General features: G+C 37.4%; 1 protein-coding gene across 9 annotated transcripts in view; it reads left to right on the forward strand.

Moving 5' to 3' along the window:
• AFF3 (ALF transcription elongation factor 3) overlaps window positions 1-17,873 on the forward strand; it is a 573,872-nt gene that overhangs the window by 410,907 nt on the left and 145,092 nt on the right. For 3 of the 9 annotated variants that reach the window (XM_070236083.1, XM_070236085.1, XM_070236086.1), the window contains one exon: window positions 13,518-13,571. The exons of the other annotated variants lie outside the window; for them this stretch is intronic. In XM_070236083.1, coding sequence (XP_070092184.1) covers window positions 13,518-13,571 — 54 coding nt within the window. The remainder of the gene's footprint in view (window positions 1-13,517; window positions 13,572-17,873) is intronic. 9 annotated transcript variants of the gene reach the window in all.

Raw genomic sequence — 17,873 nt, forward strand, 5'->3', positions numbered from 1 at the left:
CTTTGTATAAAAATACCAGTTATATTAGATTACGGTCCACCCTAATGGCTTCATTTTAGCTTGATTACCACTGTGAAGACCGTATCTCCAAATAGGGTCACATTCTAAGGTACTGGAGGTTAGGACTTCAATACATAAATTTTGAGGGGGAAACAATTCAATCCATAACATTAAGGGTCAGAGCAATCAATCAGAAAGATTCAGAAGCCAGGTAAGCAGAACCAGGAGTCTACAGATGCCAGAAGACTAGACAAGGTGAGAGAACCTACATAAAATAGACCGAAAATTATGAGCTCCATTGGAGCTGAAGTGGTGAAGCAGAGCAAAGAAAACTGTAGATAACATACATACAAGGCATTCATGGTTTGGTGGGACAGACTCAGCTTCAGTAATGCCTATATATCCCTCTGTCTGTATAACTCCATGACCCTGTAAGTCGTTTAAAGCTATTATCTGGGTTTAAATTTTAGTACAAAATTGGAAGCCTCCAGACAGAGAGTTCCTTTCCTGAAGAAGCATCTTTCCTCACTGGTTTCTTTTGAAAGCAAGATATTAGCATTATTTACAGGGGCCAACATATGGAAACAAGCTCATTTTACCCCATCAATGGATGAGTGGATAAAGAAAATTTTGTATACATATACAATGGAATATTATTCAGCCATAAAAAAGAATGAAATCTTGCCATTTGTGATAACATAGATGGACCTTGAGGGCATTATGCTAAGTAAGTCAGAGAGAGAAAGACAGATACCATATGATCTCACTTTTACGTGGAATCTTAAAAAAACAAAACTCATGGATACAGAGAACAAACTGGTGGTTGCCAGAGGCAGAGGTGGGGTGTGGGCAAAATGGGTACAGGTAGTCAAAAGGTACAAACTTCTAGTTATAAAATAAGTAAGTCCTGAAGATGTACTATATAGCATATGACTATAGTTAATAATACTGTATTGTATATTTGAAAGTTGCTGAGAGAGTAGATCTTAAAAGTTCTCATCACAAGAAAAAAATTTGTAACTATGTGTGGTGATGGACATTAACTAGACTTAATGTGGTGATCATTTCATAATATGTAGAGATTTCAAATCATTATCTTGTACATCTGAAACTAACAAGTGAACAAATAAAAGCAGGAGACTAATCATGATATGTTTTAGACAGTCATTGCCTGGTAGAACAGAATAATCTGGATAACACCTGAGGATCCTTTCAGGATATATTATTTAATGATTCTGTGAGTATTCATAAAGAGGAAAGATGCAATTTATTCTTAACACACACCCAAAAAAACCATAAATTAAAATTTCTAGGATACCGTTCCAGTTATATCAATGATGGAAGAGCTTATATTATATTAACTCTCCATTAGATAAGTATTATAAACTCTGGACAAAAAACTATTTGAAGACATTAAAGGCTGACTAAAAGAAGGCAGAGAATGTTGGGAATTTGGTCCTTGGAAAAAGGAAATTGGGCTGGGTGAGATCTATATTTATACAGCTTCTCCCCCGAAGGCACTTTCCAATTCACAAATAGCAACTAGAATTCATGGAGAAAGCCACAATCATATTTGCTTTAAGTGTCAGAGAATGGAGTTCAGGGCTGCCAGAGTGGCTGGAATTTAAGGAAGGAAATTCCAGAAAGAAGTGAGTCATAGAGAAGAGAGCTCCAATTCTGTATATAAATTCCCCTTAATCCTTGGATGACTCCCAAACGGCATGTGTGTGGAGGGGCTGCCAGTGAGCTCAGTGGAAAACAATAGCTAGAAAGCTGAAAAGCTGAGTGGAGATTTCAACTGCTGTCTGTTGCCTACAACTACTGCCTATAGAGTTTGGAATTTGAATCTCACTGAAGTGGGATTCAAACCAAAACAGACCATAACAAAGTGTAACACTAAACATCCACCAGTTCAAGGTGATCAGCTAGTAATTTGTGTGATGGAACAACAATAACAAAAAAAAATCAACATTGTTTAAAGGAATAAAACAGAATCTAGAGTTACGATAACATTCACAATATTCACTATCTAATAAAAAAATTGAAGGATTTTTGAAGAAATAGGGAAATGTGATCCATACTCAAGAGAAAAAGTAGTCACTATAATAGATTTTGAGATGCCCTAGATGTTGGAATTTTTAGACAAGAATTTTAAAGCAGCTATTATAATATGTTCAAGGATATAAAGGAAAACATGATCATAATGATCATAATGAAAGAAGAGGAATCTTAGCAGGGAAATGAAAATTATGAAGAACCTAATGAAAATTCTGAAACTGAAAAGCATAATATTTGAAATGAAAATTTCACTGGATAGCCAATAAGAATTATCCAGTATGAAGAACAATGAGAAAAATGATTTTAAAATGGCAAACAGACTCTCAGTGAATTATGGGACAACATTAAGTAGTTTAATATACACGTAATTGGAGTCTCAGAAGGAGAGAACAGAGAAAATAGATCAGAAAAAAATATTTAAAGAAATAATAGCTGAAAGTTTACCAAACTGGGTGAAAACATTAACATACAAATACAAGAAACCCAGCAAACCCTAAGCAGGATAAATACAAATAAAACCACACCTTGAAACAATATAATAAAATTGCTAAAAACTAAAGATGAAGACAAATTCTTGAAAGTTGCCAGAGAAAAATGACATATTCCGGGGGAACAAGATACAATTGACTGAAGGATTTCCATCACAAACTACAGAAGCTAGAATACAATGTAAAAAAACATCTTTCAGGTGCTGAAAGACCAAAAAAAGATAAAGAACTGTCAAGCTAGAATTCTAAATCAGCAAAAATATCCTTCAAGACAGAAGATAAAATAAAGACGTTTTTGGATACGCAAAATCTGAGAAAATTCATTCCAGTAGACTTGTACTACAATAAATGATAAAGGAAATTTGTCAGGCTGAAGGTAATAGTATCAGATGGAAGCTCAGAACTACAAGAAGGAACTATTTACAGGAAATAATAAATATGTGTAGATGTAAAAGATTGTTTAATGTAGAAAATATTGTTTTGTGAGATTTGTGATGTATGTAGATATAAAATATATGACAAAAATAGCACAAAGGATAAGAAAGGGCAAATGGAATTGCATGACTATAAGGGTCTTACATTTTATGTGAAGTGGCATAGTATTAAATCTAAGTAGACTGGTGATAAGTTAAGGATGCATAGTATAATACCTAGAAAAAACACTAAAAACAAATACAAAAAAACCCACAGCTAAAAAGTCTTTGGAGGAATTAAAATAAAATACCAAAAAATTAGATTAATACAAAAAAATCACCGGAAAGAAAGTACAGAAACGAAAAAATAGGAGGTATCAATAAAAATAATAGTAAACCTAAATCCAGCCATATCAATAATTGCCTTAAATGTAAATGGACTAAAAACTCCAATTAAAAGGCAAAGACTGTTAGACCGGCTATAAAATCAAGACTGTCTCCTGTTCACAAGATACACAATTTAAATATAAAGACACAAATATGTTAAAGCCAGAAGATGGAAAAGATAGACTGTGTAAACAGTAAGCATAAGAAAGCTGGTGTGACACTATTAATATTGCCAAATAGACTTCTAGACAAAGAGTATTACAAAACATAAAAAGAACATTTCATCATGCCAAAAAGATCAGTTCATAAGGTAGACATAACAATCATAAATATGTGTTTACTAACAGATCTTTAAAATGCATGAACCAAAAACTGCTGGGACTACAATAGTTAGAGATTTTTAACATCCCTTTTTTTGAGTAATTGGTAGAAAAATTCAACAAAATACTAGGACGTATATAGAATATTTGAACAACATTATCAACCACTTTGACCTAATTGACATTTATAGAATGCTACATTCAACAAGTGCAAGATATAGAATCTTATCAAGTATGCATGAAGCATTCACCAAGGTAGACCTTATTGTGAGCAATAAAAGAAGTATCAATAAATTTCATAGGATTAAAATCTTATAGAGTATGTTCTGTGATCATAGAATGATTACACTGTAAATTCAATAGCAATGAAATGTCTGGAAAATTTCTAATATTTGAGAGTTAAATAACATTACTAAATAGGCTTTCAGTTGAGGAATAAATCACAAGGGAAATTAGAAGGTGACTTTAACTGAATGAAAATGAAAGTACAATTTATGAAAATGTATAGGATTTACTAAACAATAAGCACAGCAAAAATTAAATTTATAGCTTTACATGCTTATATTAGGAAAGAACAAAGTTGAACATCAGTAAAATGTTTCCATTTTAAGAAGCTAGCAAAAGAAGAATAAATTAAACCCAAGATAATTAGGAAGAATTACATAATTAATATAGAAATAGAGATGAACAAACAGAGAAAATTAATGAGGCCAAAATTTGATTCTTTTAAAAGATTATTAAAATTAACAAAACACTGACAAGGCTAATCAAAAAGGAGGGAAAACACAAATTACCAACATCAGCAATGAAAGAGGGACATCACCACATATCCTACAGAAATTTAAACAGTAATAACTGGATGTTATGAACTACCTCCTGCTAGTTAATTTGACAATTTAGATGAAATAGTCAATTTCCTTGAAAAATGCAGTTTACTTTAACTGTCACAAGAAGAAATAGAAAATCTGAATGACCCTTTCTCTATTAAAGAAATTGTATTTGTATTCAAAACTTTTCCACAAAGAAAATTCGTCCAGGGCCAGATGGTTTCACTGGTAAATTCTATCAAAACTTTAAATAAGAAATTTTTATCCCAAAGAAACACCAACAAATGAACTACCAGTCTTACACAATCTACTTCAGAAAATAGGAAGGAAAACTACCCAATTCATTGTGTAAGACCAGTGTAACTCTGATACCAAAATCTGACATAACCCTTATAATAAAAGAAAATTATAATCCAATATCCCTAATAAACATTGGAAAATTCCTTAACAAAATGTTAGTATATATAATCCAGTGATATATGAAAAGGATATAATTCACTATGACTAAGTGGGGTGGTGATGTTACCACAGGAATGCATGGCTGGTTTAACATTAGAAAAGTTAGTTAATGCGATCTACCATATTAATAGAATAAAGGAGAAGAACCATAAGATCCTCTAAATAGATTAATTAAAGGCATTTGGCATAATTCAACACCCATTACAAGAAGGTAACTTATTCAATCTGACAAAGGACATCTACTCAAAAACATGCTGCTAACCTCATTTTAAATGGTGAAATACCAAACACTTTCCTCCTAAGATCTGGAACATAGCAGTGATGTCTGTGCTTAGCACCTCTCTCTTTTCAGTGCTATACAGGAGGTTGTAGTCAGTGCAGTAAGGCAAGAAAAGAAAATAATAGGCATAAAGATTGAAAAGAATGATTGTTTATAGAGAAAACTCTAAGAAATCTAGTAAATAACTACTAGAATCAATAAATGAATTTAGCAAAGTCAATATACAAAAATCACTTGTGTTTTTGTTTATTAGCAATAAGCAATTAGAAAATGAAATTTAAAAAGCAGTTCCATTTACAATAACATAAAATACTTGAGAAATTTAGCAGAAGACATATAAGACCTGTACACTGAAAACTGTAAAACCTTGACGAGAGAAATCTAAGACCTAACTAAATAGAGAAATGTTCATGAATTGGAAGACTTGATAATGTTAATATGTTGGCTCTTCTCATATTGTTCTATAGACTCAATACAATCTTGATCAAAAGGCTGGCAGGATACTTTTGCAGAAAATGACAAATTAATTCTAAAACTTTTATAGAAAAGCAAAGAACCTGGGTAGCCAAAACAGTCTGGAAGAAGAACAAGGTTGGAGGCCTTACACTTACTGGTTTCAAGACTTACTATAAAGCCAAGGTCATTTAAGATAGTGTGGCGTTGACATAACACAGACAGATAAATCAATGGAACAAAATAGAGTCTAGAAATAGACCACACATATATGGTCAACTGATTGTTCACAAAGGCACCAAGCAGTTCAGTGGGGAAAGCCAGGTCTTTTCAACAAATGATGCTAGAGCAGCCACTAGGGAAAAATATGAATCTCAAACCACACACAATTGAGGTGGATCATAGACCTCAATATAAAGGCCAAAACTATAAAGCTTCTAGAGGAAAACATGGGACAATATTTTCACAGCCTGGGGTAGGCAAAGATTTCTTACAGAGGTCACGAAAACACAACATAAAAGAAAACCATCATGAATTGGAAATCATCAAAATACAAAACATCTCATCAAACTGACAAGGCAAGACACAAACTGAGAGAATATATTTGTAATACATATATCTGACAAATAACTTGTATCCAGAATATATAAGGAACTCTGACAATTCAATAACAAAATGATAAAGAAACAAATTTTTTTAACAGGCAAAAGCCTCAAACAGACAAAAAAGGTATACAAATGGCCAATAAGCAGTTGAAAAATTCATTTCACTAATAACATTCATCTTCAGGGAAATACAAATTAAAGCCACAATAACATACCACTACACATCCACTAGAATGGCTAAAATTGAAGAGACTGACGACACCAAATAGTGGCAAAGATACGAGGCAATTGAAACTCTCCTGCATTGCTGGTGGCAGTGAAAAATGGTATAACCATTTTTGAAAACTGTTTCTTATACACAAATTTATTGCATTACCCAGCAAATAAACACACACTTAGTGCATGACCCAGCAATTCTATTTGCATACATTAGTGTGGGAAAAATGAAAAACATATGTCCTTTAAAAGATTTATACAAGAATATTTGTAGCAGCTTTATTCATGATGGTCAAAAGCTGGAAACAACCCCATTATGCATCAACTGGTGAATGAATAAACAATTGTAGTATATTCACACAATGGAATACTTCTAATCAAAACCAACAAACTGCCCAACTTGATGTATAGATCCAATGCAATCCCAATCAAAATTCCAGCAAGTTATTTGGTAGACATCAACAACCTGATTCTAAAGTTTATGTGGAGAATCAAAAGACCTAGAATAGCCAATACTATACTGAAAGTTGGGCCACTGACACTACCTGACTCCAGGACTTACTGTAAAGCTACAATAAGTAAGACTACATGCTATTGGCAAAAGAATAGAGAAATAGATCAATGGAACAGAATATAAGGCCCAGAAATACATACCCACATATATAGTCAACTGATCTTTGACAAAGGAACAAAGACAATACAATGGAACAAAAATAGTCTTCTTAACAAATGATACTATAACAACTGTATATCTACATACAAAAATACCTAGCTTGAAGTGGCAAAGTCAGGATTTGAACCCAAGATTCAGCTCTTAACCACTGTCCCTTTCTGCCGCTACCTCAGAGCTCTTATGTAGTTTCTCTGGAGACAACGCCATCTCAGGAAGAACAAGTAATTAAGGTAATGCCTGCAGAGGAAGAGTAAACTGAGATCCTGCTAGATTGTCATCTGCACTAGAAAAGTTCTGGGAATAATGAGCAAATGGAGAGTTCCGGAATACTCTGAAGACCACAGTTTGGCAGGGTCACTGTGCTTGCTTAATCCAGATTTGCCCAATGCCAACAAATCCACTCTCAAGTCAGAGGTCAATAGCATAGGCTTGAAGAAAAATCCTAAGGGAAGACCCTCCTACATTTGTTCCTCAGTCGAACAAAGTAACTATAACTGTAAAGAGTAAACAAAGATTTGAAATGACCTTTATAAATTAAAGAAATGGGATTAAACACAACGTATTCAACTCCTAGGAGAAAAAAGTAGATAAAATGAAGCAGAAGGAAAATGGTCCTTCAGGTATGCACATTGTCCAATAAAAGACTTGGAAATTCTTATAAGCTCAAACTGAATTAGAGTGACTGTGAAATGTTCTTTCTCCCTAGTTAATACAGCAGTTGAAATTAATATATGGAAAGTGCCCATGCTTCTTAAGAAGTCAATTAGTTATTATTGCTATCTTAACAGGATTCATGACTTTTGAAAGATAGAAAACAATCCTGTCTTGACAGTTGACAATGATCAGAGCTTAATTAGAATTTTAATTTTTCCTTAATAATGTAAAGTGGAAAACTTAGAAAGGATTAAGGGTGATAACAACAAGAATTGAAAGCTGGGGCTGTGAAGAAGAAAGACTGAGTGGTGAGTCTACCCTAGAGATATCAACCAGAATGAGCTCTTCTCCAAGCCTTCAGACAACAGGACCATAGGCAAGGAGTACATTGCTTTACATGTCCCCAAGAAGAATGCATGGTCTGGAGGAGGGTGAAGAATTCATCTCCATTGACTTCTATTTTTAAATGTCTTAGAAGATGGGACATCGTTGATGGGTGGAACAGAATGGGTCTAGGTGATGCCCAGAGCTCCTTTTCAGGTGTATAATGTGCACCTCTGAGTCATTTATAAAGATGAAAGGTGAAATACGTTCATATCAATGAAAAGAACTTGTCTTTGTCAGTTCAGGCAGTTATAACAAACTACCATAGACTGGGTCACTTATAAACAACAGGAATTTATTTCTTACAATTCTGGAGGCTGGGAAGTCTGAAATCAAGGTGCCAGCAGATCCAGTGTGTGGTGATGGTCCGCTCCCTGGTTTGCGGATGGCTGTCTTCTTGCCGTGTCCTCACATGGCAGAAAGCAGAGAGATAGGAAGCAAGCTTCCTCGTGTCTCTTCTTATAAGGGCATTAATCCTATTCATGAGGGTTCCACTCTCATCACCTAATTACCTCCCAAAGGCTCTACCTCCTAACACCATCACATTGCGGGTTAGAATTTCAACAGATGAATTTTAGGGAGATATAAACATTCAGTCCATAACAGTATTCATTAAAAATATCTTCTGCCCACTATAGAGCTATCTTAGAAAATGTTAAATATGGGGGAAAATATGCAGAGGAAGAATTATGTGCTAAACATATAAAGAAATCTATCATTTATGCATGTGCATTTAATAATGAGGTTACACAAACTGATCACATAAGAGGTTCTGGAAGTTGAGAGGTCAACGTTGATTTGAGAACTGTTACCAAACGACGTTCTTTTTTTCAGAGAAATTTGAAACTCTCCTGATATTTATTTTGGCCATAGCATTCTGTGTCTAAAATGATGAACTGTGGCTTTTCTTTTAGTCTATGAGGTGTCTGTCCCCAGAGACTTCCTTTCCGTATCTGTTTAAGTAATTTGCCAGGATTCTGTCTGCTAAGAAAATGAGAAACTAAGTGTATAGCCTTTGCTTAGAAAAAATTTGGCCACATCCTGTTTCTCCAACTGTTAGACACTAAGAATAACAAATAACATCGGAAGGGCCTTTATGGCTCCTTGGACGCCCTCGTTACGTTAGATGAACAAACTAGACTTGAAGGCCTTCGAGGGCTGTGGCTTTTCCAGTGGATAAGGGAGGAAGGCCTGGCATTCAGGCACCACCAAGTCCAGGTGGGGCTGGGCAGCTTTGCTAAGGGAGGAGAGATGTGAGGAAGCTGTATCAGTTTTACCTGAGAGGGAAATTAGATGTTGCTACTGTATTGGTTGTACTCTTAGATTAAAACACTAAACGAACCCAAGAATGTAGACTGGAGATTATGCCATCACAGAACAAGGCTGCAAACCTTATCCTCTGTGTTCTTACACCAGACTGGAAGGCCCATGGTCCCAGAGGTCGTAAATAAAGAATTCTTCAGCAAAGCTAGGGAGTCTGTCCCCCAACTGTTGTTTGGCTCCCCAGAGGCTCATGCATTTTCTTTCCTCTACACACAGGCTCCATCCAAAAGTACCTCTCTTCAGGGTATTATCTAGGTCAGGATTTCTCAAAATGTTTTTGTAATTTAATTTTTTTCTTTTAATTGTGATAAAATACACATAGCATGAAATGTGCTGTCTTAATTATTTTTAAGTGTACAGTTCAGTGGCTTGAAATACATTCACATTGTTGTGCTACCATTACCACTGTCTATCCCCAGAACCATATCTCTTCAAACTGAAACTCTGTACCCATTAATACGCCAATTAATAAACTGCCACAGACAATACTCCCCATTTCTCCCTGCCCTAGCCGCTGGCAACCGACACTCTACTTTCTGTTTCTATGATTTTGACTATACCAGGTACCTCATCTAGGCGGAATCATACAATATTTGTCTTTTTGTGACTGGTTTATTCAATCCGCATAGTGTCTTTAAGGTTCATCTATGTTATAGCATATGTCAGAAATTCCTTCCTTTTGAAAAACGAATTTCCTTTCTTTTTAAGTCTGAATGAGATTCCATTGTGTTTGTATACCTAATGGAATAATATTCCGTTGTATAACTGTATCACACTTAGTTTATCCATTCATCCGTCAATGGACATTTGGGTTGCTTCTAGGTCTTGGCTGTTGTGAATAATGCTGCTTATGAGCATGAGTGTACAAACATCTCTTTGAGTCCCCACTTTCAATTCTTTGGGATGAATATCCACCTCAAACTTTTTGAACATAACCTCCGCAGTCAGAAATCCGTTTTACATCATATCCTATGAGAGTGTATGTACTGAAACAAAAGTATCACAAAACATTACCTACCATTACTCTGACATTTGCTGTTCTTATTGAATATTTTTAAGTGCAGGTCAAACCACACAAATTCACTTTCGTCAGCCAGTGTTCACAAAATACAGTATAAGTTAGTGACCAAATAACAAGATAGTTTCTGCCAAAGGAGAAACTGCCAAGGAAGGAGAAGGAAATAACGTGTTTGGGGCCCTGCCGTGTTTCTAGCACTGGCTCAGACACCTCATGTGAATGATCTCTCCAGTCCTCCTCATCGCCTTGAAAGGGATTCTCCCTTCCCATGTTACACATGAGGAAGCTAGGCTGAAAGAGTATGAGCTTGTCCAAAGGCTTGCATCCAGGGAGTCTGCTTCCTCTCAGTCCTGCCACTCTTTCTGGCCCACGCTGCCAAGACGGACTGGTTTGTGCAGCACCCACAGTCCTCTCCTCAGAGAACCGTGAGCATTCTAATAGGGCCAAGGAGAGCTTGAACTCAAAGGACTGACAACTCGGAAAATGTGAGGACCCATGACGGCCTCAAGAAGTAGGTATTTGGGGCATATGCCATGCGAGAAGAGAAGGTTTTTCGGTGACCCCTAATTGGACCACATAAGCAGCTGTTTCCTTCCCTTAATGATCAAGGTGGACACAGTCTCTGCAAGTGTGTCTGGCACCTTTGCAATGAGCTCTTCCAGTCCACAGAGATAGTAATTAATAAACTTTGGCTACTCTGTATCCCACTGTGGCTTTAGCAGATGGCAGTGTTTTTCTGAGGAGTGTGTGGTAAATTAATAAATATTACCATATTTATTGATTGCCACGGGTAATCAATAAATATTGCCTGACATTGACAGATTGATTGTACTTCCTCCAAATGTTTTCTTTCATAAAGCTTCTTCATACTCTCGTGTTGAAGCCTTGCCCAGCATTTAGAACATAATACTTATTCAGTAAAAATTATTAGTATGAATAAATGAATGAATACAGAATAACACAAAGGATGGCTGGAATACATTTGGTGTGCATTTTATATATCTTCTGTCAGAAATACCATTACCTAGATTTGTTCTTTCTTTTCTGCAGATTTTAATTAAGTTATAAACCTCCAAAATGCAGAGCTTGTATATTTACAAACTAAGTTCTCGCCCCCGCCCCCAGATCACAGATTCTCTCTGCACCTCATGCCTCTAATGCCAGTCCTTTCGCAGACAGGCCGGGCCATACTGGTACTTTGCATGCATTCAATGCCTATTTTGTGCCAGCCACTCTACCGGACACGTTGTCTTATTTCATTGACACAAGAATCTAAGGAGATGAATTATTGCGTTATTACATCTCATATTACAGAACAGAAAACTGAAGTCTCAGAGACATGAATTGGCTCTCAGAGGCTTCACTGTTGGCACTGGTGAAGCTGAGATTCAGGCCGCTTGGAGGCACCACTTTAGGTCTTTGGCACATGAAGTAAAAGAGATATTAAGGAAGAAATCTTCTTTCTGATCAAAGGGCTGGTGTTTTCCTAGAAGCCTTAATTTCGGCCCTCCCTCCATGTTGTCAAGAGAATTGCATCCCGAAGAGCCTGTGAGGAGGCTTGGGGGAGGAGAAAAGGGGGAGCCTGGTTACGGACAATGAATACGCGTGGTATTTCTGCACAGTGATGGAGGTCTTGGAAGTAGCATAAGCTGGAGTCTGGAATTCATCTGACAATCTAAGTAGCTGGCAGAAGCACAAGGACAGCTTCCCAGCCCTGGCCCACCTGCTCACCTCAGAGGGCCTTCTGCTGTTGGCAGGGTGTATTTGGTAAAGCAGTGCTCACATGTTCCCACCAAAGCATGTAGAATATTTAAGCCTCTGCCCTCAAGGTTCTGCCACAGAGAATTCCACCCCCACTTTTAGCTTCTTAAATGGTTGAAATATACAGAGGGACAGGGGATGCAGGGATAATGGGCAGGTGACCAAACTTTGACGCATATGCACACACTCACCTTTCTATGTAAAAAGGGCTATTCCTGCTTTAGGAGGAGGACACGAGATTTAAAGCATTTCTTTAGAATAGTACAAGTGTTGGTATACCGTAATCCAGAGGTAACAAACACCGAATACTGACTGTGTGCCATACTGTATATATTTAGGGTAACTATGTAAAGTGAGATAACAGCTACGCGGGGACAAGTATAAAGGGAAACATAGAGTCACCTTGTAGATGAATCAACTCTTGAATCCTCATAGCAACTCGAAAAAGTAGACAGCATTAGAATCTCCCTCTTACAGAGAAAGAGACCCAGGCTCAGAGGCTCACACAGGGAGTGTGGCCCAGCCAGGATACTACCCCAGAGGTGTCGGACTGCCAAGCAGCCCTCCCTTGACACTGCCTCAGACTGCAGACACTGAGCTGTGCTCTTGTCTACATCTACTCTGCTGGACTCCATGGCTGGTTCAGTTACAAACAAATGAAGTTTGAAGTGGCTGGACGGCAGAAAACCCAGTGACTGGGGGCTATTTCTCTTGAAAATTTATTTAACACTAAAGCTAGAGGATTGAGTTAGATTAATTGGCTTTTAGGGATGGGAGAGAGAGTGTTATTCCTTTGCTTTTGGAGTTTTGAAGAGTAGAGAGAATAATCAGCAGGGCGAGACAAGAAAAACAACCACTAGTTGTATAGGCCTGTTAACCATATACCTTCACTTCTTGAAACAATGTGTTGCTAATTTCACAGAACCCCAAAAGTTGTATATTCTGGAAACAAAGAGAATTTTAATGGATAAATACATAAAATATTGTTATTTATAAGTTTGAAAAATATGTATTATTCATTTGACCTCAAGAATTTTCATGAGCCAATTGTAAAAATAGTGACATTCTCTGATTTTGTATATTGTTTTCCTGTTGACAATTTGGGCCAGGTCGTATGACCCTCACCCCCCCAAATTTACTGAGCATTTACTGTGTTCTAGACACTATTCTAAGCATTTTACTCATATCCTTCTCACAGCTCTCTGAGATGGTTATCCCCATTTACAGATAAGGGAAATGAGGCACAGAGAGGGTAAGTAATTTGCCCAGAGTCACATGGCTAGTGTGTGACAGAGCTGGGATTTCAACTCGATTTTGACTCCTGAGCCCATGCTTTTGACCACGCTTCTATACAGCCTCAATTTCTGCTATGAGATTTCAAAATAATTCCAAAATACTGAACATTAATGTGTCTCTGAACAAAAGAACAGCATTTCTGAATTATGTGTCACCCCTGGGTATACTTAGATGTTAGAAAATACACTTGAATTAACAATTACCGCAATTAAGATATTTATCTTATCTTTAAATGTCTGGAGCATATCAGTATTTTTATCTTCCCTTTCAAAATGTCTAAGGTCATCATTTTATTACATTTTGTAGTACGTTTGAATTCTATTGTTTTTTTCTAATAATTACTGTTACTAATCATGCTAAATTGCCTCAGAGTGAGAACTGTGGAGAGAAAAACCCCTCAGTGTCTTTAAAAATACTAAATTTGATGTTCAAATTTTGAAGAAAAATGATCAATTAAAATGAGTGTTTGTACGGTTTTGTGGCCAGACTGAGATCCCATGCTGCCTGGGGGACCGACTTTGCAAGTTCTGGACTCAGGTGATGCTGGGTGAGACCTGAAACCTGGGACAGACTTCATTGTCAGGATGTGGTGTGCTCTGTGGAGCTGTTGGTATAACTTGATGGGTCAAAAATAAACTAAAGTAAAGCCATGGAGCGTGTCATACCTAGACAGAAATCATTCAGAAGGATAGGAATGGAAATTTCTCTTCTTCTAGGAGTTGTAAATGGATGTCTTTGTTGTTTTTTTATCCCTCTGTTGAACTTCCAAGCTAGGATTGCCAGATAAAATACAAGACACCCAGTTAAATTTGAATTTCATATTAACAAGGAATAATTTTTTAGTGTGTATGTCCCATGCAATATTTGGGGATAATTTTTTAGTATAAGTATGTTCTATGCCACATTTGGGACATACTTTTACTAAAAAAAATTGTTTGTTTTGTACCTGAAATTCAAATTTAACATGGCGTCCTGTATTTTTATTTGCTAATTCTAGCAACCCTACCAAACACTACATAGACTGTAGCTCCAACTGGGCTTTAATTTAAATGCATAAGTTATCAAAGAACAGAAGATAGACAAGGTAAAGAGGAAGAAAAAAGAGAAGGGAGAAGAGATAAAGTAATAGAAGGAGAAAGAGAGAAAGTAAGAATGAATTCTGGCAATCTGCCAAGTAAAATAACTAACATTTTGCAAGAAAGAAATCCTAAAACTGAGGTCATAGGATGGAAAAAGTCTGTTTCACAGACTCTTTAGCCTGAACATTGGCCAAAAAAAAAAGAAAAAATAGCAGGCATCCTATTAACATCTAAATACCAAAGCTCATCCAGGAATGGAAAGATTTGGAATTTGGAGAGTCTTAGCTTCCAGCTTTGTTAGAATACCACAATTCTTTATTAATTGCAAGGAGGATTTTGTCTTTTCAGTGAGATGCTTTGGTAATTCGATATCAAAGAAAGCTAACTAACTTCAGTCTGTGTTACTAAGACGCATTCAAAACTTCGTGGATAAGCTTTTGTTTGCTTGCCTTGCGCTGAAATGCAAAAAACTATCAGATACCTGATATGGAGAAGAATTTACCTCTGTTTAAAAATCACAGCTCTGCTGTGAAGCATGAAGATGGCTTTTTTTTTTTTTTTTGAGTTAAAAAATATTAACTGACAGCTTCGAGACATTTTTTTCTTTAATCTCTAACCAGACAAAATGCTATAAGCAAGAAACCTCTCGCCTTAATCCTGGACACGTCACAGATGTGACACTGTTCTGTAGGAGATGGCTTTTTAACTGTGGACGGAGAAAATAAGCTTTGGAATTTTTAGGATGTTATTGCAAGCAAGTTTACTAGTTTTTGACTTACTAAGCCACAGCTGGAGCCGGCCTGCATCAGGGTAAGAATATTTTCCTGTTACTGTTATATCTTCCGTATTTCAGGAGTAGGATTATTACGTTTGGGGGAATATGGCCTTTGAGGCTTGTACTGTCTGTTGAATATGCAAATGTGAATGTCCTATAAAAGAGAGGAACTGACAGTTTCCGTCTGTGCCGTAAACTTAAAGAGTCCAACAGATGATACGTTGGAGCTGTTGGAGCAGGAAATGGATCACACCAGCTTTGGGGATAAAAGAAAATTTTGTATTTCTTTGAGAGGCATTTAAAGGGCTGGGCTTAGAGCTTCTCTCAAAGCCAAACAACGGTGTGCCAGAGTCACTTTTCTGTATCGTTGTATTGTTGCTGCTGCTTAAAAAAAAAATGGCCTAACGGTGCAAGGAATTTTCTGACCAAATTAATTATCAACCTGCCTGATAGTATTTTCTTTTGAATTAGTGAAATATAAACCATCATTGCTTTTTCTGTCATGTCTCCTTCATTCTGCATCTTGTTTCTTTTATAAGGTACATTGCGTGGCTAATTCAGAGAAAGAACAATGTTGTTCTGTAGGCTTTCCCTTAAAGAGATTTCAAAAAATTCCAAAGCCGGCCTCTCTCCCAAGAGCCAGAGGTGGCATCCCCACCTGCCCAGCTGCCTCTGCAAATGCACTGAGAAGCTGCAGGGAGCCACATCAGTCCACTGGTCCCAGCCAGGTTAGAAGCAGGTGCCGTTTTGATGGGAGAAAGGTCGAAAGGAAATTGTCAGGTGACATAAATAACAGAGAACCAATCAGTGTGGTGAATTCAAGTATCCTATCGAACTAGTTCACTTTTTCAATCCAGTCTCCTCACCCTAGTTCCTAACGAGGGTGCACGTCAAATCACCTAGGAGCTTTTAAAAATGTTAATACCCATGCTCTGCAAAGTCTGCTCAGACAGTGCCTCCCCATGATTTTGAGACATGTCCTTGGTTGAAAACCATACTCGGGAGGTTCCAAACCCATCTAACCGTCAGCATCAGTGAGGAGGCTTCAAAATGCAGATTCCTGGGCTCCCTCCACCAGAGTCTGATTCAGTGGGCCTGAGTTTGGCCCTAGGAATCTGTATTTTTGAAAAGTTTCCCGATTAATTTTGATGATTAGTCAGATTTGGAAACCATCTTTGTTCTAATTGAATGACATTAATTTCAGCAAAAAAAAAAAAAAAAAGGAAGCGTTTTGATTAAAAAGAAAAATAAGCTAGTCATGTGTACAGTGCCTTTGGAGCAACATCCTACATTTCTATTATTTTCACTTTAAACTTTCTCCTGGCTTCATCCCTGCCTGCGTCTCTCCCATCCCAGAGGAAGAAATGCTTGATCCTTCTCTCCTCAGATGCCCCTGACCTCATCTCTTTCCTCCTTCTCCAGGCCCCTCTTGCTCTTTGCTTAGGTCCTCTTCCTACCTGGGCCTATCAAATGCTCATATTTTCCAAAAAAAAAAACAAAAACAGCTATCTACCCTTAGAGCTACTGAGCTCTCTCTCTCCCAGTTCTTAACCCCTCATGGGCCTTCCTTCCTGACCACCTGTCCACTACAGCTGGTTTCTGTCATCTCTACTCTGTGGGCCACCATGACCTGTTTGTCGCTGGGCCAAACCAGTGGCCCTTTCCCAGTCCTGAACTTCCTTGATGTCTTTGCAGCTTGTGACCTGTACTGTTGATCATGCCCTCTTTGAACCATCTATTCTTTGTCTGCCATCCTACTGCATTCTCTTGGTTTTCTTCCCAGGGTTCAGCCTGTGGTCTGTTTCTTTTCTTTTTCCCTACCTCTTTCTCATGGTGATCTCATCCATTCCCATAGCTTTAACTCTCATCTCTGTCCAGATGCCTCCCAAATCAAGATCCCTAACTCTGATGTCTTCCTCGAGCTCCTAACCAGTCTTTCCAGCCATCCACTGAGATTCAAACCCTGCACGTTCAAATCTCACATTCCTCTCCATTCTGTCCCTCCCCAGCTCTTTCTCTTATATCACGTACTTTTGCTAATGATGCCACCTAGAGTCAAAATCATGGATTCTCTCTCCTTCCTTGGCTCCAGAACTCAATCACTTGCTGCATCCTATCGAGTTCTATTTCCACAGCTTGTCCCACATAGTTCTAGAGGAGTCCCCTTTGTTTTCCACGGTTTCAGTTACCCAAAGTCAAGCACACTCCGAAAATATTAAATGGAAAATTCCAGGAATAAACAATTCATATGTTTTAAATTGTGGGCCATTCTGAGTAGCATGATGAAATCTCACAACATCCCCTTCCATCCTGCCTGGAATGTGAATCATCCCTTTGTCCAATCTATTCACGCTGTATGCACTACCCACCGGTTAGTCATTTAGTAGCCCTCTCCATTATCAGA

The sequence above is a fragment of the Equus caballus genome, chromosome 15, assembly GCF_041296265.1.
Source record: "Equus caballus isolate H_3958 breed thoroughbred chromosome 15, TB-T2T, whole genome shotgun sequence".
NCBI classification, from domain to species: domain Eukaryota; kingdom Metazoa; phylum Chordata; class Mammalia; order Perissodactyla; family Equidae; genus Equus; species Equus caballus.